Source organism: Dromaius novaehollandiae, chromosome 5, assembly GCF_036370855.1.
Source record: "Dromaius novaehollandiae isolate bDroNov1 chromosome 5, bDroNov1.hap1, whole genome shotgun sequence".
Classification (NCBI taxonomy): Eukaryota; Metazoa; Chordata; class Aves; order Casuariiformes; family Dromaiidae; genus Dromaius; species Dromaius novaehollandiae.
In genome coordinates, this window is record NC_088102.1 from 59,591,199 (window position 1) to 59,619,175 (window position 27,977).

General features: G+C 38.2%; 1 protein-coding gene across 6 annotated transcripts in view; it reads right to left on the bottom strand.

Annotated features, from left to right (window-relative positions):
• Window positions 1–27,977, bottom strand: part of BMAL1 (basic helix-loop-helix ARNT like 1) — a 53,037-nt gene that overhangs the window by 18,807 nt on the left and 6,253 nt on the right. For 5 of the 6 annotated variants that reach the window (XM_026104407.2, XM_026104406.2, XM_026104401.2 and 2 more), the window contains 6 exons: window positions 8,129–8,252; window positions 7,266–7,413; window positions 4,451–4,471; window positions 3,490–3,528; window positions 3,128–3,169; window positions 2,013–2,170 (listed from right to left, as the gene is read on the bottom strand). In XM_026104407.2, the coding sequence (XP_025960192.1) occupies window positions 2,013–2,170; window positions 3,128–3,169; window positions 3,490–3,528; window positions 4,451–4,471; window positions 7,266–7,405 (400 nt within the window). In that variant the 5' untranslated portion in view covers window positions 7,406–7,413; window positions 8,129–8,252. The remainder of the gene's footprint in view (window positions 1–2,012; window positions 2,171–3,127; window positions 3,170–3,489; window positions 3,529–4,450; window positions 4,472–7,265; window positions 7,414–8,128; window positions 8,253–27,977) is intronic. The other variant, XM_026104405.2, reaches the window with a different exon arrangement.

Sequence of the window (27,977 nt, forward strand, 5' to 3'; positions counted from 1 at the left end):
TGAGTGCTGTGCTTGACTTAGGAAGGTCTATTCTCAACATAAGAGATCAAAAGTAGGAGATTAAAATATAAAAAAAGATTTCTACCTTCAAACTATTTCTTCTTCCTAGAACATAGTAAAATACAACAAGGTCACTTAACGAGACCATTACAAATTGATTCTCTCATTCCATGTCAGAGACAAAGCTCAACATTACAGAGGCCATCTCTAACAATGTCCAACCCCCGAAATTATCAACAAATGAGGCAGTTAGTTGTTCTAGTGTAATTCTTCCCATTCAATTTCCTTTAGAAAGACAAAGGGAATCAAATTAGTAACCACTGAACTGTTATTACGTACTAATCTAGCTAAATGACAGTGGCATGAAAAAGTTAAACTTTAAAAAAAATGCTAATATAAATATGACTGGAATATGCCAGGCCTCATAGAAACCAGGAAAGTGACTCTTTCTGGAAATTAGCTGCCCCCCTACCCTTTGTGAGGCGCACGCTCTTTGGAGGCTTAAGCTTTCACCATCACCACAGATTGCATCCAACAACTGATTCACTCTTAGGCACAGATGTAGGGCATACAGAAGCTTAAAACAACCCCAACTCTTCCAAAACCACAAGTGTTTCCTTTCAGGTGCTTGTAACAGAAACCAATTAAAATGACTCAAATCAAATTCTCAAAGTACTGCTTATTCTGTCACAAAGAGCTAATGGTACAAAAACAGATCTCACCAGTTCTGTAGAAATATTACCCATACCTAAAATCTAACTTTCTGTCCAAACAAGTCTTGCACCCTGCCTGCCTAGGAGCATTGTTCAGTGCCACACAATTTTTTAAGTGTGGACTGCCACTTAAGCCCTTTGTTCCCTTTCCCTGCACACCTCAGCTGCTTTGCCTTTCTTGAATATAGAGATGGTGATCAATAAGGTCAGCCTCCTGGCTTGATGGAAAATTCTTTGCTCACACAAAAAAGCTCCCCATCAGATATCACATCACGAACCCGCAGTTGCTCAGCTGCAAGACAGAGGAGAAAGGGAGACCATGTCTCTTAAATGGTAGCTTGATGTTACAATGAACTAGCCATAGCATAAAGCCACATCTTGAGTTGGAAGGTACAGTCTGCAACATTTGTCTTTCCATGACTTGAGTCTCTCAGCCTTTGCTAGCCCACACAAATTCCTTTTTTTGTTCTAGGGTCTGATATATTTGATATTCTTAAGGATTCCGAACGGGAAAAAAAAGTGCTAAAGATGACATCTAAGTTCAAAGGTGTTTCTAAGGAAGGACACATGGAGGATAAAAAGGAAAGGTAGCCTCATTACAGCTTCACTTTGTAACCAAATCTACAGAAGCAAGTAAGAGAAAGGGCATAAATCTTCATGGCTATATTTGATGAAAGGCTCTGGATGCTTAAGACTACAGCAGTATCAGGTGAGAAAGCTAGGAAAGGAGTTCTGAAGAGAATTCCATCGTGAACCACAGCACAGACAAGATGCACACATAAGGGCTCCAGCAGAATAAATAGCTCCAGCAAAGGAACAGCATGCTTATATCATCTCTTTTACACTGAAAAGCCCTAAACAACAGCTTTAGCAAGAGACTGAGGTGACATATCTTTCTAACGTCACTCTTTAAAAACAAACAAAAAACGCTTAAAGCTACAAAACTTAACAAATTGATTTGCTAGAAGAATATGCATTAGTCCCCCCATACTTTAAAAACGGCTAATTTTTAAGCAGCTGAGGTGAATTTGACAAGTTAAAAGTTCTTTAATTTCCACAAGTGTAACTACACCAAACAGAAGTAGCATTGCAAACTCCTTAGTGCCTACAGCTCATAAAAAATTTTGGAATCTCAAGAGCTATGGTGTGTTGCAGTAACCTATAAAAGAAACAGCATCACCCGCTAATAAAAGTCCTCCTGCAGGGCATTAACTTGCTCCTTTTTCACAGAGGCAAGAAAGAGGGAGAAAATGAATGGCTTTGGGGAAACTCCATACTTTTCCCTCCCCACCAACTTACCACGTAATGTTTTCATATGCTGGACTGCCATTCTCAACACAGTGAGTTTATCTAGTTTTCGAGACATAGCGTTGCATGTTGGTACCAAAGATGCCAGTTCATCTATAAAACTGTTCATTTTATCTCTACGCCTTTTTTCAATTTGACTATGAGCTTCCCTAAACAAGTAAGGTGGTGAGGAAAAACAAGAAAGCATGAGAAAATAAATCATTAAAAAACAACCAAACTCCTGAAAAACAGAAATGCAAAATAACCTCCCCCTGACAATTAACCACCCTCTCTTATCCTCATGACAAGCCCATCCACATACAGAGAGTTCTCCAGACATTAAATGTTCATTATTTGGGTGAGTAACAGTTATAAACAATAGGCAAGGCTGCAGCACATGGCTTTAATTTACCAGAAAACACATATAATGTTGGCCACACTGTACTCCGCGCACAAAATTATCTTACGAATTTCCTACTGCTGTCCAATACTTCTTAGCACATACACCGAAACCTAACAGGAGTCACAAAGGTCACAGGTAAGCAAACTCCAGTGTATATAAAAATTGAATGAAGTAGTCAATTAAGTATTGTAACCAGTATACTATATAAATGCACTAAGGACTTAAAACTATCTCTTGCTGTGGCAATATAAGTTTTCTAAACATCCTACAGTTTTCCATTTAAAGTATTTGAGATGCCTCTGAACTAAGCTCTTGCTTAACCAGGAAAATGATGATCAATACTGATTTTGTTTACTTTTGTTCTATATTTTCAAATATTACACAGTCTCTATGAACACTTTTGTGACCCACTATGACTTTAAAGAAACAAGATTATGAATGCAACATTATCAGAAGCACATGTATAGGCTTCAGTTTCAATGCTAATATTAACAGAAGTGACTAAAAATATATTTTAATAGTTATCTACCAAACGAGCATTTTCACAAAACTATATGCAGTTCATGCAAAAAAAAAAAAGTTAGTGTATAAAAATATGGACAAACAACAGAAGGTCAAAGCTATAAAAATTTATTTTCAGAATAAGAAACACATGCAAATATTCCTTATATGGTGAAAGCTGAGATAGCAATTCTTTTCAATATACTTGTTATGGGTATATTACCTTGCATTTTTTATTCTGCCTTGTTGGTCTGTATACTCCAATCTGTTAAGAAATGGTATCACAAAATTACAGTACGGAAAACAATTATTTTAGTGCATCTCACATACCTACTTGACCTTCATCAAAAATCAGCATTTTATTTGATTCTTTATTTAACCATTCCTCAGAAAAGATCATTATTTATAATATTGCGGTGCATCTCAAACTTTTTTTTTTAATTTCTGTAACAACATTATGCCTTTTTCCTGGAAAATAAACAGTTTGAGGCATCTGACTGCAGTAACATTGAGCACTGATATCTAAACACGGGATCTTATGTTAGTACTGTGGAACTAACAATTTACTGATTGTATCAATAGTACCTTCCATGTTGGTCATCTTTATCTGTATCCATACCTTCCCTGCAGAAACAGAATGAAGTAATTTATCACAAATTAAGCAGGATTAGCAAAACTCTTATCAAACTGTGATAAAATTAATATAAAGTGTTCCCACCACATTTAAATCCTAAGTACAAAAATAACTCAAGTTAAAGAACATAAAAATGAGAACTTGGAAGGACTAGAGAAATTCTGTTTTTTTGCAATACTAAAACATTTTCTTAAAGTGGTTCTCTCCTTTAGAGCAAGCCAAATGGCACAGTTTGATGTATTTGACAGTAAAACATGCTGCAGTTCAAAGACATCATCTGTTGTAAAAATGTTTTTCAATTAACTGAAGAAAAAAATGAAAAAGGACATATCAAAGCAGGTACTTTTCATGCCTTCATCAGAAATATGGCAATTAACTTGCACTTTCTACAGTTAAAGATTTGAACACAGGCAGTCATCGAAGTGGTACTGTAAAATCCGCAAGTTGCCTGGAATTAACTTGTGCAAACGCCTGTGTGTTCTACAGCTTAGTTTGCCTAACGGTAGTTGATTTTGGGGTAGGAGACAGTAATAATTTACTGGATTTGTCTTGACAGCTGAAAGAAATCTAAGGAAGGGGGCATGAATGATAAAAAGGATCCTTCTTATTACATTTTTAATTTGTAATCGTAACTACAGAAATAAGAAGAGATGAAAGCCTAAACCTTCACAGTAGTACCTGGTAGAAGACTTTGGATGCCTAAGACTACAGCATTATTAAACAAAAGAATTAGGAAAAGAATGTTTTGATACAGTTAAATCTGTACAACTGTGTTTCAAGGGGCATTCTTAAATCTGGCTTATTCTGGTTTAAATTGTACCTGTAAGTTCTAGGTAAAGGGAGGGAATGGTGAGGAAAAAGTATCTTTTTCAAGTTTGAAGTGAAACTGATTATTGAAATATTTATACTTACTCAAAAGGAAAGCCATCAAGTCTGAAAAGATAAAGAAAAAAACATTACACCATAAGAAGTTATAACACTACCTACATTTTTGTTGAACTTCTTAAACTAATAATTTATATTCTATTTGAAATGAAAGCACAATGAAAACAAAGACAATAGCAACGAATGTTCATATTCTAAGATGACAAATTTGTTCAAGTTGGTCTACTTTCAGAAAGAATAATTCTGCTTTTTAAGACAGGATAATGTTACAGTTCATTACATTAAATGTGAAACATTAGACATAATTTAGGACAGTTGTTCTACTATTATACAAATTATTATGATACTGTTTCATTTGCAGAAATGAAAAGATCTCTGCTTTACACATATTGCCCTTGTGGTTAGGTAAATGGAATTTCAGAGGACTCCAAGGTCAGGAATAAAAAATGTATCTCAAGTTTCTCAGTTTTTTGATTCTGCACAGCAGGACAGAGAACCATTTTCTTTTAGTTAGCGCTGAAGTCCTAATTCTGAAAACCATACAGACCTCCTCATACAATAAGGAAAATAAAAGGAATCTCAACATGCAAATTAACTGCTGGCATCACTTCAAGACTACAAAGGGGCCTGAAACAGCACTGAACTTTAACACATTGAGAGGCTAGGTGCTTTTTAGAAATTTTAGGACAATCCTTTTCATATTAGTCATTAACGTACTACCATTATTTCAGTTCAATATTAGACATTAGCATTCTTAAAAACAAACATAGCAGTCTTTCATATATTATTCATTGTACTTTCTAATTAACCACCTTTGTGATTAGTTTTTAAAGAAGTTTGAATAATGCTAAGTGTTTTCTTCATCTCTCAATTTGCACATTCGAGTTACTGTATTAGCCAATGGCTCAAAGCACTTCTGATGCTTATGAAGAAATAGCATGCAGGTCTAGAGTAAGCCTTAGAAATACAAATGAGGCATCAATTATCCATTTATATAGGTAGCTGAACTACTATTCCCAAGGAAGGATTTATACACTGTAATAAATCACATGGTAGATATGATATCTCAGTTCTTAGCCGTTTCAGTGCCAATTCATTTACAATCAGGTTGCTAATGAGAATTGATGTGCTCTTTACCTACAAGATGCTTTTTGGGACACAAAGTCTACTTCAGCCTTCGAAGAACCCGGAAAGAAAAACCTAAAAGAGGTGTTTCCACCAGGTAATTTACTAATGCTTCAGGACAGTTTAATTTTTTAATCATATATTATTTTAACTTAAAACTTTATTCCCAAGAAAGGAACTAACTGTTTAGGGACCTGTGTGCAAAGTCTTGGATTCCAGCATGTAACTAGAACAGATTGTAGTGGAGAACGGATAACCTTTGCTGAAGTATCAGCAGTAGGTTGGATAGGAATTTCCCTGGAGGAGTTGCAGGAGAAAGAATTGAGGTGAAGCTGGTACGGAGAGCTGAAAGAGCAGCTCACCAATTAGCTTGTGTGTGCTTGAGAGGTGAACGGAGAACAACACCAAAATTGTCAGGTTCTTCCTTACTCCTTGACTAGTTTCACTGGTCAAGGAAGCATAAAGCTGGACACTCATAATTTATAAAAGAAAGAGGTTGTTAATGGGCAGCAAAAAGCTGAATGGCAGCATCTCTGAACAACATTTACAGATACATACATACAGAAAGGTGAATCAGAGGAGTCTATCTTCAGTTCTATACAAAAGTAGGAATTTTTGGAAACCACTATTTCCTTTGCAACACGACATGAACTATAGTAAGAAGACAGCCATTGTACACTTATTTTACTTAGGATTTAAGGAAACAGTATTTTCACATATTTAATAAAATGCACACACAACCTAAAGGGCAGAATTATAACTTACAAGAGCAAGCTGCCTTTTGGAAAAGAGGACTTGAGCAATGCTTCCTAGCCAGAAGAATAAAGATGGAGAAATCCTTTCTAGAGAAGAGGAAGTTAGTAAGATTGAAGCTGTTCACTGAATTTTGTAGTAGTCAATTCAACTAGAGGGAGTCATCTTTTTTTCAGGAAGGCTAAACGTATATTATGGAAGATAGGTATGTAGTATGTCCATAGTCTCTAAATTGTAACTAAAGTTTTGCACATAACCTGTCCTAAAGAGAAGCTCTCTGCACAGGGAACCTGAATCTTAATTGTTATGCTTAGCTTGGATTAAAAATTGTACCCCTCCCTGCAAAAGGAACTTCTAACAGTCCAATAGCCCATGACAATAGAATTTGTAGAGTTGCATAAGAATGGATGTTACATAAAAATGGACTACATAGCTGTATTAACGGATGAGACCCATCCATAATTTAACCTGCAGCTAGCCGTTGTAAAATTATAACACATATGATGAGGGCAAAAGTAGGCGCAAAAAAGGAACTATTCCTAGTTTTGCTTCTGCTTTTTAATTGATTATTAATTTCCTCCCTGCTAGTCAGACTGTTTGCTATGTAAATAGTCAATATACTCATCCTTCACGTTGTACATTTTATCTATATTAATTTATCTTTCCTGATCACATAAAAGATTTCTCTCCGCAGCCTTATCCCAAAAGCCTTGGAAGAGATTGTGACACTAGCTGCATAGCCTTCAAAACCGGCTGCACTGAAATGAAGGCTTTATGCTTACTATTAAATAATGAACTTTCTTATTAGTGTATAGTAACTTCTTTCTTCATTAAAACCTTTACAACAGGTTATCATGAAAAGGTTATTAAGAAAATTACTATAAATACTTGATTGTCTCCCCCACCATGATATTCTGTCATAACCTCTTTTCAACAGTGCTAAATCAAGAGAAATCTAACTTACTGATAATCAGTAGAGCTTCCTTTCCTTTTCCTATTACAATCCATTCCTGAAGCGCTAAGGGAACTGGAGATCAAGTCAGTAGGATCTGGTGACATGAAGTCACTAATTGTAGAAGAAATGTCCATCCTTTGGTCTGCCATTGGTTTGTCTAAAGTTATCAAAAAAGAAATGGAAAAAAAAAAAGACTGCATTAACAGAATCAGAAACTTACATATTCTTAACCAAAAAACAATTTTCAAACTTGGTATACTTAATATCTGCAATAATTACAATTCCATTATTTGCTTTTGTCATAAAACAGATACAGGCTATTACTCTTTCTTTCAACTACTGTTGTATTAAACACTGCATACAAGCCACAACCATTCTCAAAACACATTACTTAACACAGCGTTTTGCAGATTTGTCAACATGAGCTGGAACTAAACTGGGTTTACTGTTAACTGGCCAGCCAACTGCTGCTGACCAACATAAAGCATAAGTTCTGTCTGCCTTTTGCTTAGCAGGGACACCAATTCAAGTGTCTCTCTCCTTCAGATGCAGATCATATTCTCAAAGTTCATAAACTTTGAGTGTTCCACTTCCATTAAATTCCATGGAATAGAGCTCAAAATACTTCCATAGTAACCAGGTTAAATGAACACCAGCACAAGAGTCCCCACAAATAAAAACCTAATAACTCAGCTATGGTCTAAGCAGCCTAGCTAAAGGTGCAAAAGAATTTGATTAGCTTTTTGTTCTAAAGAATGTATACTTTAATCCTCTAGACTGCAAATAACTCATTTAATTATATTGTTCATAGACACATAGTATAGAGCGTATCCATTACTAAAGGACATCAACTGTGAAATAAAGAATTTTACCTGAAAGCCTGCCTTGGAAGCCTAGATTCACCTAAGGAAAGAAGCTGATGCTCAGCCTGAAGCAGTTGATCACCTTAAAACATTTTTGTGCCTTGTGATTTGTTAGTCAAATACTCCCAAGAACCTGAACAGGAAGAAAATCAGCTATCATGAAAATCACTTTCAAGGTAAGTTTGTCTTGAATGACTATTTTAGACAAAGCTTACAATAGCAAATAGATACTTTAACAAAAAATAAAATTTCTGTTTTCTACTAGAGAGTCAAGTTTTAATGTTCTTTAATAAAGTATAGAAGCTTTATCCATTATCAACAGAGTTAGATGATGGGACGCGCATCTTCAAAGGCCCCAGCTTTGGAACAGAACTGTTATCCTCAACATCAGTTCCCTTTGGGATCTGTTTGTCGCTCCTTGGGCTTGTCAAGTAGTCACATAAAAACCCTCCACAAAACAATGATCAGGTCTGAATGCACTTATTGTAAAACGCTACCAGAATGAGTCCAACTGCTGCAGAGCGTGAAAGACGGACTGACCCTTTCATTTCCTGGCTGCTTCACTTTTAAGCTGACCATAGCAGTAAGATGATTCGGGCTGGGTTTACTGTTTTATTTTACTTTGTAATAGCAGTTGGTATTTTCAAACGAAAGATGGTTAAAATTATTGTTCTATTCTGCAGGCTTCAAGTTTTAAATCAAATCCACACACCATACTGTAACTCAAGCCCTCAGCTATGTCTCCCAGCTACACTGTAAGCTTAGCGGCCAGCCTGCAGATGGATGCCCTCCACTTCCGGGTTTCTGTCATGAAACACTTTTCATCAAAACTTACTATGTGAGACTACAACCTTAAAACAGTTCTAACAGTCTGCCTCTAGTAAAGGTTAAATTTTTGAAAGTATTTGAATACACTGTTTTGCGGTTTAAACATCTGCGAGCATTGCTACCGCCTTTCCAATGTGCGATGAGAGCAGAGCACGCTGCATACACAAATCAGCAGCACACACTTTGAGATGTTCTCAGGTTTAACTAGCATTCTGTCAATGTGAGCGCATTGCAACTGATTCTACTGCACCATGTATAAAGACACGTTAAAAAGTTATAAACTAACAGAAACCCCACAAAATCCAAAGTCAAGGGTATCATTTTCTTCATGTTTCTTCAACTAATGAACAGAGAATCATCTTCTTTTTTCCAGAAGCAGAGCTTCCAAGTGAGGGGTTCATCATCCATCTCACCATTCATCAGACTTCTCTGTGGTCTTTTCTCAGTAACAAAAAAAATTGGTATATCTGAATGTGTGGACATACTGATAACAGCAAGTTAAGAGCTGGCACCAGGTCACTGACAAAAGGTAAATCGATATAAATTCAAATCAAATTATGAGTTCTCATTGAATCCAGAACCATAACTGATTTTAGAAGGCATCTGTCATCCACACTAATATAGCTACTTGTAGATCAGGCCTTATTTTGTCCTTACTTTAGCCCTTTCCTAGTTGTCTACTTTGTCTCTCTTACCCAAAGCTGCATAACTACAAATCTAGTCGTATGATCAAGTTACTGAGGTCTTTGAGATTACCACAGTTTAATTTATAACGCACCAGTTAAACCACAGTCGCTGACCATTTCTCTGCTCTTGGTCTACCTATCAGATGCAAAGAGAACATTATCTTCAACCTCAGTTGATGAGCAATAGTTGATTACAGCTAAACTTAGAGTGGCCTGTACGTAAGCCCTACACATTTAGCGATAACGTACTATCACACCTAGCTGCCTACAGTGATATTTCTCTGTGCTAAGTACTGTGCATCCACAATTCAATCCTAGAATCTACCATAAAACCCTGGGCACTCTACAATGCATGCTCTGGAAATGAGCAGTTTCCAAAATTTTTGGCCCAGTCATGCACCATTAACTTTCCAAAGCTCCTGAACACCACTATACACCACTATCTGAGTACTTGTTGAGGTCAAGCTTTACTGCATAAGGTAGTTTTACGGACCTCAGAAAGAAGGTTGGGACTCACTGAAATAAAAGAAACATTTTCCCAAGTTTGACATAGTCTCTTTAAGAATACCTGATAGTTGGTGTTTTAGAAGGAAAGGGAAGGAAAAAAGGGATATGATGAGAGAAGGGGATGAGAAGAAAAAAAAAGGGGGCAAAAAAGCTGCACAAGTCATCAGTATGTTTTCATGCAAAAAAAAGCTCTTGTTGTTCGTCTCAAAACATAACTTTAAAAAGCGGTTTCACAGAAAAATTCTATAAATTAAGTATCCATTCAACTGTGCTACTATTTTAAAATCTTTAAATAACAAGAGCATATACTTCATAGTTTCAAAGCAGCTATTTTAAGTACCTGGGCCATTTAAACAGAGCAAAACTACATTAAAAAAAATAGAATTCTCAATTTCTTTTCAAGTCAGCCTCTTCTCCACAATGTTTCAAATGTCCATCTCAGTTCCAACAACCACAGTCCTACATTTCAGTATTATGGGAACCAAGAATCATGTACGTCTCTTGAAATAAGGTTTAATGTTAAAAAATGTCAACTCAATGATCAGAGGAACATCAGCATACCCCAGTATAATAAGCAGTGAACAGTTCATCAAAATTTGTTTTATTGTTAGGCTTTCTTAAAAATCTAGAAAAGGGAATACATCAGTAGCTTTTCAGCCTCAAGCTGCTGGTTGTTTAATGGCTCAAAAAAATCCTCTACAAAAAGTAACACAGGAAAAAATACCCATAGACATAAGCAAAGCCCAAATTTTCCAATTATGACCCCAAGCCTGTTGCCAAGGTACTTCAAGAACCTACTTGAAAAAATGCCATGTAGGTCACTTCCTGATTAAATTCCCCTGTAGGTAAGAATCAAATGATATTTTGTCACTGTGTCGCATCAGATGGTGTCTCTCCATAGCCTAGTTTGGACTACTTCCTTCAGGATTCCCTTTCCTTGTGTTCAATCTTTCTCTAACCTCCCATCAGGAGGCTAATGAGATAGTAAACATAAATCTTATTGTTCATCTGTTAAAAACAAAAAACTGTTAGATGTCACATGACTAGCTTAATCATGCAGCAAAGCTGATCACGAGTACATAAACACCTCTGAGCAAATCAAGGTCAGAGCTAAAGTAGGTCAACTAAGTCTGCCAAGCACCAGTCTGGGGAGTCTGGACCTCTTCACGCAAGCACCACCAGCTTCAGCTATCCCCCAGGCAAGATTCAACTACTTCCAACATACACCTATTTAAAAAGAAACATAATTCATAACTTTGTGAATCAGAAGCGTGTCATATACTAAAAGTATTATTTCACAATGATAGAGAAAAACAGTGGTGTGGCTTCCTTAAGAAATAATTGAGAAGATGCTTGTTGTCCTTATGCGTAATGACTGAACTGAAAACAGAGAGCTACGGAAGGGAAATCTTTCTTCCCTTCATAGCAATATTCTAGGTCAGACATTAATTTACACAGTGTGGACTAGTAAGAAACAGAAGAATAAAGATTATTTATCTCCACTATCTATATTTCTCCAAGATGTGTTGTAGACATCTCCAGCTGTGGGTGCATTCAATAAACGTGGGGGATTTCTGCTCAGCAGCACAAGGACTGCAGTATCCCTATGAGGATTTCAAGACAGACACAGGCACATGCAGACATGGCTGCTGCAAGTGACAAGCAGTTCTTTTAATAGCAGAATCTTTATTATGAAAAAGTCCATAAAAATCAAAGGAAGATCTCCGAACAAAAGCAGTGATATTTTCCATCCCCTCAGCACTAAAGGAGCAGCTGTCCGAATACTCCATATCTGTTCAATATATTGATATTCTTTTGTTTTAATAGCACACTTCTACTCCTTGAACTTCCTGAAACTATTTGCAAGACTATTCTGTACTCCCAGAAGATAAAATACCATAGGGTAGTCATCTCCTATGCAGATGTTTTAGATGCACAGTACCCACTGCAGCATAGAACTGACTTTATCCTGCTTTGCTTGTTGAGGGCATCCTTTTACCAATTACTCAACACCATGGTTGCCAACAAGCCACATTTGAGTACTGGAACTCTTCCCTACCCATGCACTCAGCAACAGCAGGGGCTCATGCTTCCTCCCCATTCTCAACCACACGCACAGCAGCAATCAGACAGGCTCCTGCCTCTCACATTATCAGCCGCTGCTTGCAATCTGGCACCCTCACAGCAGGAGCTGCACAAAGTATCCCTTTCTCCATGGAAGGCAGAGGCATAGCCTTCAACTGCTGAAGTGACTTACTGTTCAAACAGCTGTTCCTTGTCTTTCCTAAGGAAAAAGCAGCAGGCTGGAGGGAAGCAACCCATGAATTCAAACCAGCCACAAAGCTACAAGCTGAATCATTTTGACTTAAGGAAAAAAAGTCTCCAACGAACAGAAGAAAAACTCCATGGGCAAAAAGAACATCTTTCAGTTCTAGGAAGTCAGTTTAAAGGCAGTTTCTCAATAAAGTGCCCACACGTACTCCCCTGCCAAAATCAGGTTTGTTCATTGCTAGTGTCTCCGAGAAAAGACAGAATGCGGATCACCGTACAGGAGTCTTCTAAACTCATGCAACACTGTAAGTGGTAACAGAGCCATAGGACAATGTTCTGGATGTTATCCTGCCTAGAGAAGCACTTAGACTTTTAGCTCAGAAGGTGCATCATTTCCCATCTCTCCTTGCTTACAAGGGAAAGCACTTAAAGCTTTTACTCCTAGCTATTTTGGCAAAGAACTTTTATTTGATTCTTTGAAAACCTAAAATAAGTGGTAACTAAAACAATTCTTACACAAGGAACTCCCTAAAACAGGTGTGGAAGAGGGTATCCTTCCTGAGGACTGGAAGAGACCAAATTTCACTCCTATCTTCAAGGGCAAGGAGGAGGACCTGGGAAACTACCAGCCAGTCAGCCTTACCTTGATCCCTAGGAAGGTGATGGAGCAGCTAATCCTGGATACTATTTCCAGACACATGAAGGACAGGAAGGTGATTGGGAGTAGTCAATGGGGATTTATGAAAGGGAAAACCATGCTTAAGCAATGTGCTAGCCTTCGATGATCAGACAATGAGCTTGCTTGAGGAGGGGAGAGCAGTGGATGTTGTTTACCTTGATTTTAGTAAGGATTTTGACAACCATAACATCCTCATAGACAAGCTGATGAGCTGCAGGCTGGACTAGCAAGTGGACTAAAAAGTGGCTGAAGTTCCATGCTCTGACAGTTGTGACTTGCAGCATAAAGCGTAGCTAGAGACCAGCCACTAGTGGCACACCCTAGGGGTTGATACAGGGGCCAGTACTGCTCAACATTGCCATTTATGACATGGATGATAGGACAGAGCACACCTTCAGCAAGTTTGCAGATGATACAAAACAGGGAGAACTGGCTGATAACCAGATGATTGTACTGCCGTTCAGGGGGACCTCGACAGGCTGGAGAAATGGGCAAAGGGGAACCTCATGAAGTTCAGGAAAGGGAAATGCAGAGTCCTGCCCCTGGGAAGGAATAACTCCATGTACCAGGACAGGCAGGGACTGACCAGCTGGAAAGCAGCTCTGCAGAAAAGGGCCTGGGGTTCCTGGTGGACAAGTTGAATATGAGCCTCTCACAGCAAAGGCAGCCAACAGACTTCTGTGATGCATTAGGCAGTCCTAGCTGGTCAGTCCCTGCCTGTACTGGTACATGGAGTTATTCCTTCCCAGGGACAGGACTCTGCATTTCCATTTCCTGAACTTCATGAGGTTCCTCTTTGCCCGTATCTCCAGCCTGTGAGGTCCCTCTGAACAGCAGTGCAAGCATTTGGTTATCAGCCACTCCTCCCCATTATGTATTGTCTGCATGTATAAGTATGAAGCTTCAGACAGTGTGGAACGAAAGGAAAAGGAGCTGGTTCTACAAAGAGGGCTAAGATTCAAGAAAAACAGACAAAAACAAACAAGCAAAACCTAACATGATCTTCTCTCAGCGAAGCAGATGAATGCCTGTTTTGAAGCTGGCACAGTCTTGCTGATGGAGATTATAGACCATCTTTGGGGGGGGGGGGGGGGGTAGGAACAAAACCAAACCCCACCCGTGCCCTGTCAAGGAATCAAATCTGCTGAGACTAAAAGGAAGCTGTCCACACTATTGATGAGGTATTTCCCTCCCTAGTAGGGCAGGGATATGTACCACTAGCAGTATAGTGAAAAGTCTAGCATGAAATTCTACTGAATGGTCACCGGGTTTGGAGACTGTATCATTATCAGAAGCAGCATCCTGACTAACCATTCAACCCTCAGCCACAGGAGATTTCATTTCCTCCCACATGTCTCAAGGGAATCTGTCTGCCAATCTATTCAGTGAATCCGGGCTGAGAGTGTGTTTCAAAGCTTGCTAGTTTGTAATCCTTACTGAAAGCTATACCAAGTATAAACTTTCCGTCAGGACTAGACTCTTTGGCCTCCGATCCTTTGAAGTAAGCTCATGTTGGCCTGTTTAAATGCTTCCTTCTGGGCAGCCATCAAAAGGAAACCTCACATGAGAATTAGTCAAACCCTTGTGAAAGGGTGGTGATAGACACTCTTGGAAATTAGTACTAAGATGCTGCTCTTATCAAAGGAACTTGGCTTGCTTTAATAACCAACCCACCAATACACATACTCTAAGTTTTCAGCAGTTGCTTCCACAGAAATAATAAAATGGACCAGCCCTTCTTGGTAGATATGGTTTCAAGGGATTTCTGCAGCACACCTACTAAAGAGGGTTGTTACATACATATAAAGCAAACCTGTAGCCTCCGCACAAGCCTCAAAGCAGCAAGTATTGGTCCTGCAGACACTAAATACTGGGTATAGTGATATTGGTGATCAAATAAATTACCAAGCTTAGCCACAGTGACCAGAACTAGAGTAATGAATACCAATATCTCAGCTGAGACAGAGCAGGGACAAGTGGATGCTGCCTCAGAGCTGTTGCAAGCATTTCACTGAGAGGCTTATGACATTTTACAGATACACTAAGACCCCCATAGGTATTCTAGAAACACATTTTCAGTTTTGATCTCAAACATCAACAAGATGGAAATTTTAAGAAGGTTTTACAAAAGGTAAAGCTGTCAATAAAAGAGCCAATCTCCTACAAAGGGTAGGAAAAATTAAACAGAGTTAAGCCTATGTATAAATAAATATCAGTGTAAGATCCATTCTCAAGTAGCACATTTCATGACTCTGGATGTATTACTTAACAGGGCCCAGGTGATCACAAATCACCAGTTTAATTTCACTGGACACAGATGCAATTGAGAGGGAATAAAATTATAGTTGTTTGAAATCAGAAGAAAAATGAACTTTGATATCAGAAGTGTTTTCATTACTCACAAAAAATTACTTTAAGACAATGGTATAAACATTTTGTTCAGCATAGAACCCCAAAATTTCTGTAAGTTAAAACAAAATAGTTATATATTAAAAATAGAGACCGATGTTAAGTGCTGGTAAAGTAAGTCCACAGAAATCCATTTGTTAAGATGTAGTGTTTAATATTCATTTATTCCAATCCCTCAGAAGACTCTCTGAATGCGTGGGAAGGAACAAGGTATTAAGTTTTCACTATTACAGGAAAAAAAAAAAAAAAAACAACTGAATAACACTTAAAATGAATAGACAACAGAAGCCTTAAGTCCTTTGGCTGTACACTGAATTCTACTCTTCTAACACCAAAATTCTTTATTCTATTCGTAACAACCGACCCCTACACAGTCCAAGTAGGAAAATCTACTCCCTAAATTACTGAAATATAAGCTTAGTCTGGTTGTCAAACTGGGTTTCCAAGCCAGGTCCAGCCTCCAGTGAGCAAAGCCTGCACTATTTTACAACCACAGAATGCAATCTTTATCAGCTCCAAGCCATCCAGAAGATTTTTGGGGGATAAAAGGCTGAGGGAAAGCTATCTTACTAGATAGGCAAATCTATTATCCAGAATTAATGTGTCTTAATTAACAACCTAACCGAAGATACTGTTGATTTCCACAGGAAGTTATGTACTTCAGTGTGCTTTGATTGGAACCCTTAAAAAACAAATCTCTCAACTGAGGATGCAATGGTTTTGTGAAGTCTCCCAAATTGTATGTATTGCTCCTAATCTGTCAAAGTAATATGTCTTGTCTTGTGCAGCATTCAGTCAACTTCAAAGCAGAAATTACAAAAAACCCACCTCCTTCAGAGAACTGTACAGTCTGGAATAACAGACATTTTCAGAACAGGAGAAGCATAAAAGATAACAGGATAATCTACTTAACTCATTCCTCCTGTTTACGCAAACGGTAGAAATTTACAAATCAGTGCATCTTTAACTGCCAATGCCTACCTTTTGCACATGCAATCAAAAAGATGCAGCTTTCTATTCCAAGAGTTCTTCTTCCTCCTACCTATGAGCATTGCTTATTGCAGGCATAAGCTTTAGATGCAAGTTTTATCCTCATCCTTCAATTATCCAAACTGGATAAGCTAAGTTTCACACAATTTAATATATGTCATCTAATTTAGGGCTTTAGAATAAGTTTCCTGAGGCCTGATTGCTCATTGCAAACAATATTACTACCATGATACATTCCGGACAAGCTGAAATTTTCCTTGCTGTGGCTAAGTGAAGCTCCAACATTCTCATAATCTGGCAAATATTCTTCCTGCAGTTCTTCATCTCCAAAGTTGCCTTTCAATGGCAGGAAGGCAAGTTCCTCTCACAATGTTGTTATAAGAAATGTGTCTTCTAGAGGGTCTCCGTATGAGATACCAGTCTTGCAAAACACTTACTCATGTACTTCAAAGGCAGAAACTGTATGTCAGATACCTCTCTAATACTTATCCAGTCTGATCTTTTATTGTAACGCACCATGGAACCCATTCTAGGATTTCTTCCTTAAGCTTACAACGTCTCTTTGTGCTTTAATATACTTTGCAATAGGATGTTTTGATTTAAAGATTTCAAGTGAGAACAGGCTTTTACTCAAGCTAACATTCTTTTCTTAATGGCAAAGCACCATTTTTGCACTCCAAGTTGGCTACCCTAGCTTCCAGCTACTGAATTTGCTATGTGCTTTTGTAAGGTTTCAAAACGTTTAGAAACTCTTCTTAATTATTTTTAATTCCTTCTCATACTGGAGAATTGTAGGCACCAAAACTAGACATCGCATTCAAGCACTGATGTGACTAACCCTGCCTAAGTAATATGCCCTCACTTGACTTTTCTCTTGTTTTTGTCAGCCATCTTTCAGTTTACCAGGCCAAACCACATACACTTTTTGCCTCTTGAATGCATCTATTAAGATGACAAAGCTAGTTTCCTGCATCTTGCTTTGGGTTGGATCACCGGGTCCAAATACTGTTAGAGATACTCTGTACAGTCCAGTCTGTTTTTCAGTCACATGACTGCAACAAATCCAACAGCATTTGGCACGTGTGAGACCTTTCATTCAGAGATCTGTTGCCAAAAAACTAAAACAACTAATAAAAAATAACCGTTCAAAAACAAAGAGTTTATATCTTCAGGGAAGAAAGCACAGAAACAAAAGGGCAAGAACATCATTAAGAGGACTGTAGACATGGGTTATATTTATACCTAATCCTTTCATTTCCAGCTTTTGCACAGTTCCTTTGGTCCTGCTAAATCCCATCTCTGCCTGGAAGAAACTGTCCCTGCTCTCAGCACACTCTGCCAGATTCTTTACCAGCCTGACAAAGAGAAGTTGACAGGCTGTCAGCTTCTCTTTGATCCTAAAGTTATCTTGCGAAAACCAAGATATTCTCAGCTTGCCTGAAACAAAGCTGGAGGTATTCCCCGGTAAACTGCCTCTCTATTATCTTCTCCAGCAAGCATCTCTTGCATTTTTCCCATTTTCTTTAAATAAAACCTCCTTTTGATGCAAAATTAGCTTTCAAACACATATGCACCAGATCCATATGAACATCAATATTTCTTCCTTCAAACCATCTCAGTACTATGTCAGAGGCTCAGTTTCATTATTGTTCTCCCACCCACCACATCACTGCATTTTAGATAAAGGCATCACAGCTTTTTGTTTAGTATATGAGTAGGTACTCTGCAAAAACAAAGACTGCAGAAGAACGTACAGTGACAGCATACAAACTTTAAGATATACAGTGGGTATGTGTAAATGGAGAAGATAAAAATTTACAATTTTCGTTTCCTAACTTCCAACTTTAAGAAGGTGAAAATCCCCACCCATGCAAGTGGATTCAGCTTCTTGTCTTTCAAATCTGCATCTGGAGTCCCTTTGATTTCTGTGGAGCAACTATAAATATTAACATAAATGACAAGCTTAACAGTTTGATTTCCTAAAGTCATACTATTTGCCAGTGACTATCCAAATCAAGCTGGTAAAAACTGAGGCACTGCAGCAATTCAACAGTTGCATGTTTTCCATTAAACACCCTAAACAAGACACAAACATCAAATAACGTTACTGCATGCCATTTTCAGTATTATTCAATACTTAAAAATAATACCTTCCCCACTTTTTAAATGAATGATCCACTGCTAACGCTGAGAAAGGCAGCATTTCAAAATGATGACAGCTCATGCTGCAGCCTTATTTGCTACTCTGCTTTTCAGAATGATTGACTTAAAGCAGTTATGAACCACAGCAATAGTAAACACAGTGAGAACTAGGACAAGTTCCCAACCCTTCCCTAGGACCAGCACAAATACTGATACTGTGCACTGTAAGCAGAATTGCTGTAGCTGAAAACTACCCACTCAGCTATCCAACAAACAGCAGCACTTGTTCTGGCACAGGACAGGGTGGCAGGACTGCAGGACAGCTTCTTCAAGGCTTGCATCATACTTTTGTTGGTTTAAATGACCATGCAACCAGAAAGACAATTAAAAGTAGTCCTTTAACAGGACATTAAAAAGAAAGGTATAAGTGTCAACATACCATATGCTGAATGCATTAGTGACTTATAGTCTTGGCTTCTTCTACCTCTGCATAGCACTCGCTATTTTTTTTTTTATTTTTCTTTCTAACTTGGATAAACTGGGATTTCTGCACAATGTGTTACATCGACACCTTAAGCCCAGAGTAGCCTATGGGGTACATTTCACTAAAGCCAGAAGAAAAACTTTTTAGATGCTTAGACTTCATAAATCACGACGTTCAAAGTAAGAGCCAGTGGAGTAAGTCAAGTGATAATTCAGGGAGAAACCATACAGAGTATTTCCTGTCCTTTATGTTGATGCCCAGAGTAGTAAGTACCTTGATAAAAACTATATTGTTTGGAAAAAGTCATACTTGTGTAGCTCAGGAAAAGCATGATATACTGTTGAAAACCTCACAATAAAGTTTCACAGAGTGTCTGATATAACATTTTACAGCCGACATCTGATATAACATTTGACTGGCCTTTTTCAGTATTACTCTTCCCCCAGATTTCCCTTCCAGTACTCTGGCACAGACTTCCCACAGACTCCACAGCCTGTCTGCACAGCGTGTCAAATCAATCTGCTCATCAAGCTAAATACTAACTTGACAGAAAACAGTCTTCTGTGGAATTAGCAAACTGACTGTCTTGCAGAAAGGTCAGATGATATGCAGAACCAGCACAAAGCAAGGTGGTAAGAGGTTGCCAGAAGCTGGGAAGCAGCAGAACTATCCCCTTCATCAGCAGTGAGTGGACAGAATATGCCTGCCATATTCTTCAACTACACGTGCAGAGTGAAAATTGTTTTCCAGCTTATTCACAGCACTCCAGCAGGATTTATTTTCATATGCAAATTCCTGTGTGGTTTGTGCAAAGCAAGGTGTGCTGAAACCTTTCTACTGATCCACACTTGTGCTGTGACATTTCCTTTGCTTCAGGAATTTATTCTTTTGTGAATGAAAAGTTAAGAATTTATAGATAAACTACTGGAGGCTTCCTATCCACTCTGTATTTGTTGCTTTAGCAGTAGTAGAAACTTATTTTCTTAAGAAAGGCCTACAACAATAGGAAAGTTCTTGACAGAAATGGCTCATGAACCACATTCCTCTTTTGTGCATTTATACGTTAATGCTGATGTTGACAAGAACCAAATTTCCAAACCTGTGACATTCAGCTGCCATCTGTATTACATCTGGATGCAAATCTTCACATGCATTTTTCAGACAGCATTTTAAATCCATGTGTTCTATTTTAATTTTTTAAAAAAATCTATTCCTATTAACAACCATGTCTGAATGTGTACTTCTACATTATAATTGGAACTGAAAAAGTGTTTTAAAATTGCCGTTGTATTTAGAACAAAGACTCACATTACCAAATTAAGATGTCCCTTCGCAGAGACAATAGCAAGCAGAAAACACTGAGAATTCACTTAATAGGGCCTTATGCTATGCAGGTATCTTAATTGTTACAAGAAAATGGAAATAAGATACAACAAGTGAGGAAGAATGGAGTGTCACGTGCACAAAAACAGATCAAAAACCCCTCCAATGCCAAACACAGGTGAAATAGGAAGAAAATTTGTTCAGGAAAAAACCACAAAAGCGCTCTTTTGGTAAAACTGAAGTCTACGTTTTTTGTGGTTGCTCTTGTTTGGTTCAAAAATCTGCCTACACAGCACCCCCCCCACCCCATGAAAACATTACAGAGGAAGAAGACATCTAACTGTTGCAAGCAAAAGCTTTTCCAACCCACTGTTCTATTCTGAAGCATAACATTCCCTGACCTACGCAGCCTGATCCCAAAGGGCCTGTGAAGGATCAGCAGACAGTTCGTATTTCTCCACAGAAAGTTTAAGTAGGTTTAGAAGATCCTATTTCTGCAAATAACAGACTTGTGACAAATGCTAATAATGCAGCTCCTTAGTTACCACTTACGAATACTCATAATTGTTTACAGCTCCTGAACGGTACTGAGGATTTGAATAACATCCAACAAATCCACAGCAATTTAGATTATTAGAAAATGGAAAACTTTCCAATTTCACTCAATAGAACAAGATATGCAATCACTTCTGTATGAGGAACAATCAAGTAAGCCAATACACTTCATCCTAGAAAACAGACAACACCGTGGCCTACAGAATTATCAAATGTCACAGAAAGGACTGAGAAGGATTGTTCTCTCTTTCAGTGTGAGAAAGAAGGACAAAAAAAAGCTAGCAGGAGCCATGTTGAAAAGACAGCAGCTCTTCACACAACATGTGATAGGCCTTGGAAACTCCCTGCCAAATAATACGAAGGCTAAAAGTTCATGTGGTTTCAAAGGAGATAGGACCAGTTCACAGAAAGGAATTCTGTTGAGGATTACCACATCTGGCTCATGATGTCCCTGAGCTGAAGATAACTGGAAGCCAGCGTGAGAGGTCACATCCTTGCCCTCATCTTACTCTCCCGTGGCAGTCACTAACAGACTCCACAGGAACTGGGCCTTCGTTCTGGCAGGGAATGATCATTCTTACTTTCTTTCAACATTAGCAAGCGAACATTACCTGTTTCTAAGTATTCAAGGAAAACTGCTACTTAAAGGAATGTCATACATACTTTCGAGAACATCCATAGTGAAAGCGTAAAGCATACAACATCCTCAAAAAACCCTTCTAGGATACCTCAGGTTTAAGTCACCTAACCTGCAGTCATCAGCACAGCATCACCTAACAAAAGATGGAAAGTTTCAATTCAATACACGTTAAACTGAGTTTAGCAAAGCCAGCATTAAAGCCTAGCTTATCAGAAAAACTAGCCTAATATAGAATTTATAAGAATTTATAGAATCCTAATATAGGATTTATACATTAAAAGGCAAGTGTTTTCATAAGTGGAATTTAAAACCTGATTTAGGCATCTAAATTCCCTATGCAGTACCTAGAAACTACAGCAGTGAGCAGGGAACCATGTAAAAATCAGTGCAGTAGGCACAAGCTTGCTATCAGCAAGCATTTAGGATAGTCCTTTACCAGGCTAAGCACTTCAGTTAATAAGCACAGAATCTCTCCACTCACCTGAAATCTACAGCCTACAGTACTAATCCAACTTTCATATCACTGAGCACTGCTCACAATTCGCTTTTAAAGAGGCCAAAAGATGCAGCAAATAGGGAAACTATTACTGAACAGCACACAGGAGGAAAAAATGAAAGAGACAAACAGGCTTACAATAGAATAGAAAAGAATGCCCTCTTCCAGAAGATCATATGCTAATCCCTAGATATAAATACTTCTAATTTTTTTTTCCAGAGTCCTATTTTTCTGCAATGTTCATTTTGGAACATGATCTCTAGGATCTAATCCATTATTTTGCCATGACTTTACTACAGAAATAAGGACAGCTCTATTACTACTGCTGCTAGTGTATATGTTTTGGCTTCATAGCCTCATCTGGTGTTCCACTGAGTTTTTTAAGGATGCCTGCTAAAGCCTGTTCAGTTGGCTTCATACGTGTCAACTCAAGTCCTTCCCTCCCCCCACTTCCACCTCCATCAAAGATCAGTGCTTAAAATTTTGTTCTTATCCAAATCCTTGGTATTAAAACTCGATTCTCCTATTTTGAAACACCAAAGTGTTAATATTTTGCTCCCACGAGTGAGATTATAGTCCAAAGGTGGAGTTTCCTTTGCCTTTTAGTACTGATGAACAAAACTCTCAAGATATGCCATTTTACCTATCCCTTACAGAAAAGAGATTTGAGAATCCCCTTTATTTTTTTTTTAACCTTCTAAAATTTTAATAAGGTTTTGAAGAAGAGTTACAGGAGTCTTCATAGATGGCCCCCTTCTCTCTGCCATAAGCCTTTCTAGCTATCCTTCAGTCTAGTTAAAGCTGTTTGTCCCTCCCTCTGCTTTCTACTGCTTAAGCACACAGCAGCTTAGAGGAAAGCATACAAGACTCTTTCAGATATGTTCCCTTGTATGACCATGTACGCTCAACTCCTGCACAGTAGGAGACAAAACAACATCAACTATTATTTTATACAACAAAGTGATATGCTGTAATTCAAGCCAAAGTTTATTTTAGAAAGATATCCTGCATGAACTGATGGGTTGCAAGAATCTACTAACCTCTTACCATTTCTGTTCCAGAGCTTAGTTCCACTTGCTCAAAACCTTCAACTTTTCTAGTCTGAATTTGAGTATCTAACTAATCAGCAACTGAGTCTCATTTTATTTACTCCATCAGTTCACTAACAGAAGGATGAAATCATCCAATTGCTTTTACTTCAGTTAACTACATTTGGTTGCGTTTCTTTGATTTCTCACTGTGAGGTTGTGTTTCCAAATCAACGTTCATCCCTTGACCCATTTTCAGTTTTCTATAAACATTTTCTGAAGTACAGGAAAGTATTAAAGTTCTGACATAACTAACATCACACACAGAAACTAAAGTTCCTTTGTGTCAAGATTGACACTTCTTGTTTACTAAGCCAAAAATTCACTTGTATACCTTTTTGTAATGCTGCACTGGGAACAGCTAGTCAATGAAATCCTCCTACTCTGAATCATTTCAAACTTTGCTTTCTAAGACAGTCTTTAATTTGTGTGATATACAGATATATGGCTGTCTAGCAGCTATTTAGAAACAGCACATATATTTCTTGAGCGAGAGCTTATCAAGCAATATAGGCTGTTGCATCACTACCTTGCATCACCTGGCCCTTTCATCAATTAGGGTATCTTCTTCCATTATATAATTGATAAAAATACTGAATAGCTTTACATCAAGGACAAACCCAGGTGGAAATCACCAGAAGCAACGCTACTGACTAACCCTTGCTTAGGATCGCAAGGAGTATGAATCAGTAAAATGGCTTATTTAGTATGGGGCTACGTGGATTTTCTACTGTACAGCATAGACCTCTCTTTACCGGATTCACATGAGAAATCTCTTACATTTTCTTACTAGATGAGAAGTTGAAAATCTAAATGCTTAATTAACCCTTTGTTACTGCAGGTGTGATTCCAAGAGATGTTAATTGCCCACTCTCATCTTTCAGCTGTGCACTGCCATGTAGCACTGGCCCTTATCTCATCTCAGTGAACCGATTCAGAGATCCAAAACAGACTAAAGCCAGCCCCACCAAAAAAACAGAACAGTTCTCTGCATGTTTGAGTGCACAGTAAGGTGATTCAGGGAGGCTCACTTATCAACACCTGAGTTAAAACAAATCAAATCTCTAATACACAGAAGTACAATCAAGAAAGCCTGTATGAGTGCTGTTCAATATCCAGGTAAGTTTGGTTTAAGGAACCTATTGTTCTAAATTAGAATGACACATTAGAAAGGTCAAAATATAATTGTACTGGGAGATCAGTGTTTACAGACTGAAAAGTGAGAATGAAAAGACTACCAAGACAAGGAGAAAACAACAATATAGGACACCAACAGCCGTAACTGACCACGCCTTTTAAGAATGGAAGACAACAATTAGATCAGACACAGAAATGATTCTGATGAGTACACTTTTGGAAGGATGTATGGAAAATACAGAGCTACACCATACAGAATGATTTAAGAGACAGTTGCGTACTATTGCCAAAGATCCAGCCAAATGACATCACAGGGAGGAGTTAAAGAGGATATGCTGTGTTGTATTTGAAGGTGGAGAACTATAGTACTTCACTGCAACATGCAATTATGCTTACTAGAAAGGGAAATTAGTTAACTGTATTTATCCCTAATGTTTCTTCTTTAAGGTAGAAATCTGCTAGCCTGTCAAGAGTCTTGCAGAACTTGAAAAGTCATAAAAGCTCCTTTCTCTACTTGCTGCGCTTCTCCAAAATCCACTAGCCAGCCGCTTCTACAGACAAGCCTCAGAATTTGCACCAACATCACTCTGACCCAGTTGCCAACACATCATCATTCCAAAACACTGCCAAAAAAAAAAAAGCAAACAAAACACATTAAACTGAGATAAAAGTATAACAAAGCTACACACTGACCACTGGGGGGGGGGGGGGGGGAGAAGCAGACCACTTTTAACCATCTGACTTTATTTTAAAATAAAAGACCAGTTACTAGACTTTCTGAAGTCACCAAACAACAACAAAAAGATCAGTAGAAGAACAGAAGAGTATTTCTCACTGACAAAATTTAGAAAATGCTATCTTCCCAGGTTTTTTTTTCAAGGCACTCCATCACTCCAGTATGTTTAGGGTTATGGGAGAGTAGTAAGCCACAGAACGATCCTAAAACTGGAAGATAAGTCAGGTGACAGATACAATATTTGTTTTTTTTAAAAAAATAGAAAAAGTATGAATCTGAAAGCCATGCCAAAGGAACTACATCACAGAAGTCTTACAGCACTCCATGAATGAATTCAGAGTTTCAACCACCTGCCTGAGCAAACCCTGTTCTAAAAGGCACATTTATTTTGTCTAAGAAGCACTTGGAACTCTCCTACACTACATTAAGCATTCAAGGGGGTACCTCAAAAGCCTTGTAAGACTGGATAATAATCAGTTCATCTAGATAGATAAGATCTCCAATACTTTATAATGCTAATTATGTCTCCAATGAGATACACTTTTTCCTCACTGTTTTGTTGCATGAAGGGTTTTTTTTGTCTTGCTTCTTTCTGAGATGTGCAACTATTTGGTCCTTACTAATAAATTATGCTCTAGAGGAAAAAAATGGTCAGGAATTTATTTTAAGTAGAAGGAACAGATTCTCTTGTTATCCGTTTACTTCAAGCTTTTCTTACTTTCCATTTATATTCCACATAAAGTTAAAAAGATTTACTCAACCTTAAAAAGTGTTTATCACAGCCATACAGAAAACAGATTTGCAGGCCATTAGACATGGAAACCTTTCATAGCTCCAGAGATTTTCTTGGCTTCTGGATACCTATGTCAAAAACAGCATTTGTTATTTTTTATGTAGATTCACAGAAGAAATGACCCAACAGAGCCTATGCAAAAATATTCTGTCATATATCCTCTTCTCCCACACTGAGGTTCCAGTAACATACTTAAAGCAGCACTGCTACTGAAATGTAGTCTTTACCCTCACTGCCTCTCCCGCCTCTCCTTCAGGGCTACTCATTCTGTGAGCTGCCACTGTGCTGTTTCCTAACATACATAAGCACAAGTGTTTATGAAGCCACAAAGTACATGTTATCAGGGAGCTGAGTCAAGTGAAATCAGTCTCGGGGGAAAATAAAAAAAAGTCATCCCTGAGCCAAATCAGATTCCCTAATCCAGTGCTCTTGCCCAAACGCACGTGCCAGCACAGAGCAGAGGAACAGTTTACAGGGACAGGAACAGAGGGCAGGGGCTGGAGTGCAAATAGGAGCTACCTTGTCAGTAGCAATACAACTTAAATAATCAAAACTACCGTCTAAATATGCCTAGCTGTCTGCAGATGTTACTAAGGACACCTATGGCACGACAGGACAAACCACGGGGTACCAAGAACAGAGAATTCTCCTTGTCCACAGGTTTTCACTTCTTGTTCTGTCCAAAGGCCTGACCACAGCTGTGGTGATACTGCCTTAGACAGTAGCATTTTCCACACAGATCCTTGAAAGACTCAAAAAATTCATAAGTCAAACTAGAATTCTGGGAGGGAAGCAGTGTATATAAGGGGCACAGAGAACCTGCATGCTGGCATCAGCCATATACACTTCTCAAAATTTGTTCCAAGTTGATAAGGTGATCATCTCTACCAGGAAAGGTAGAGAACGCTGAATGTCAGTTTCTAGTCCATACATTAAGTTTGATTAAGTTTGGAAACTCCTGCATATCTTGGGTTTCTTTAATGGTATTTTGTCAAGATTATTTCTTCAAAAGACTCCAACACACAGTATAATTATCTAGAGAAGGATAAAACTGAGGTAGCTATTTTGCAAGTGAAATGTCAGCTAAATCAAGACTTTCCTTTAAAGAATATAACTTTACTCATCTGAAAAGGAGTAGAACAACATCCCTTTATTTTGAGCAGGCAGAGTTCTAGGAAATTACAACAGCCTACCCTTTTGAAGTTCTCCTCTATTTTTTCCTCCTGATCTTACACTTGATGATGACAACAGCATTAGAGCAAGATGAATAAAGAACTAGTCCATCTAGGAAGATAAAACTGGTATCTGTTATGGAAGAGTCTCATGGCAAAGTTGGACAAATTAGGACAGGAGTTATTTCATTCAACAAACAATAGCCAAATACAGCAATTGAGAGCTCCATATTGCCAGCTAGGATATCTTAAACAGGCTGAACTAGAATTTTAGTGCTAAGATAGGGAAATGCCCATTTCTCTTCAGACTTCTGCCCCGTCAGATAGGCTGACCAAGCTACATATCGCTCAGATATGGAGGGGTAGGGATGGGGTGGAGGCACCCACCATATAAAGCCCTAGAAATTCCAACACTGATGAAACAAATCCAGCATAGATCAGGGTAAACTCACTGCTCCTGTTTCTCTCATGAAAAACAGGAATATCCAGTTGCAGAACTTTCACTTCTAAAATACAAATAACTTGTGGTATCTGGACCCAAAATGCAAGGTAAGCATTTAACATATCCAACAGGCACTGTTGTCATTCTATAATCATCCATCAGAGAGCTCTTCTAGCAAGTCTAATGTTTTTATGTGACAGAAATCACTGGACTGACTTGACAGGTTTCTAAAATAAACTGGAATATCCACCAGCTAGTTTGGTTATAGCAGCCAAACAATATTTCCAAATAAGAGAAAGGAGAAACTTAAATATACAAAGCTATTTATAATTAAAAAAAAACCTTCTAAGCTCCTGGACAACTTCTAGCATACAAAGATACTGCTCTCCACGCATGAAAATAGCGCCGTGAAAGTGTCATAACAGACATGACTTAAAATTTCCTAATTTCACATAGGATGTCACTAAAAGATTAAACACT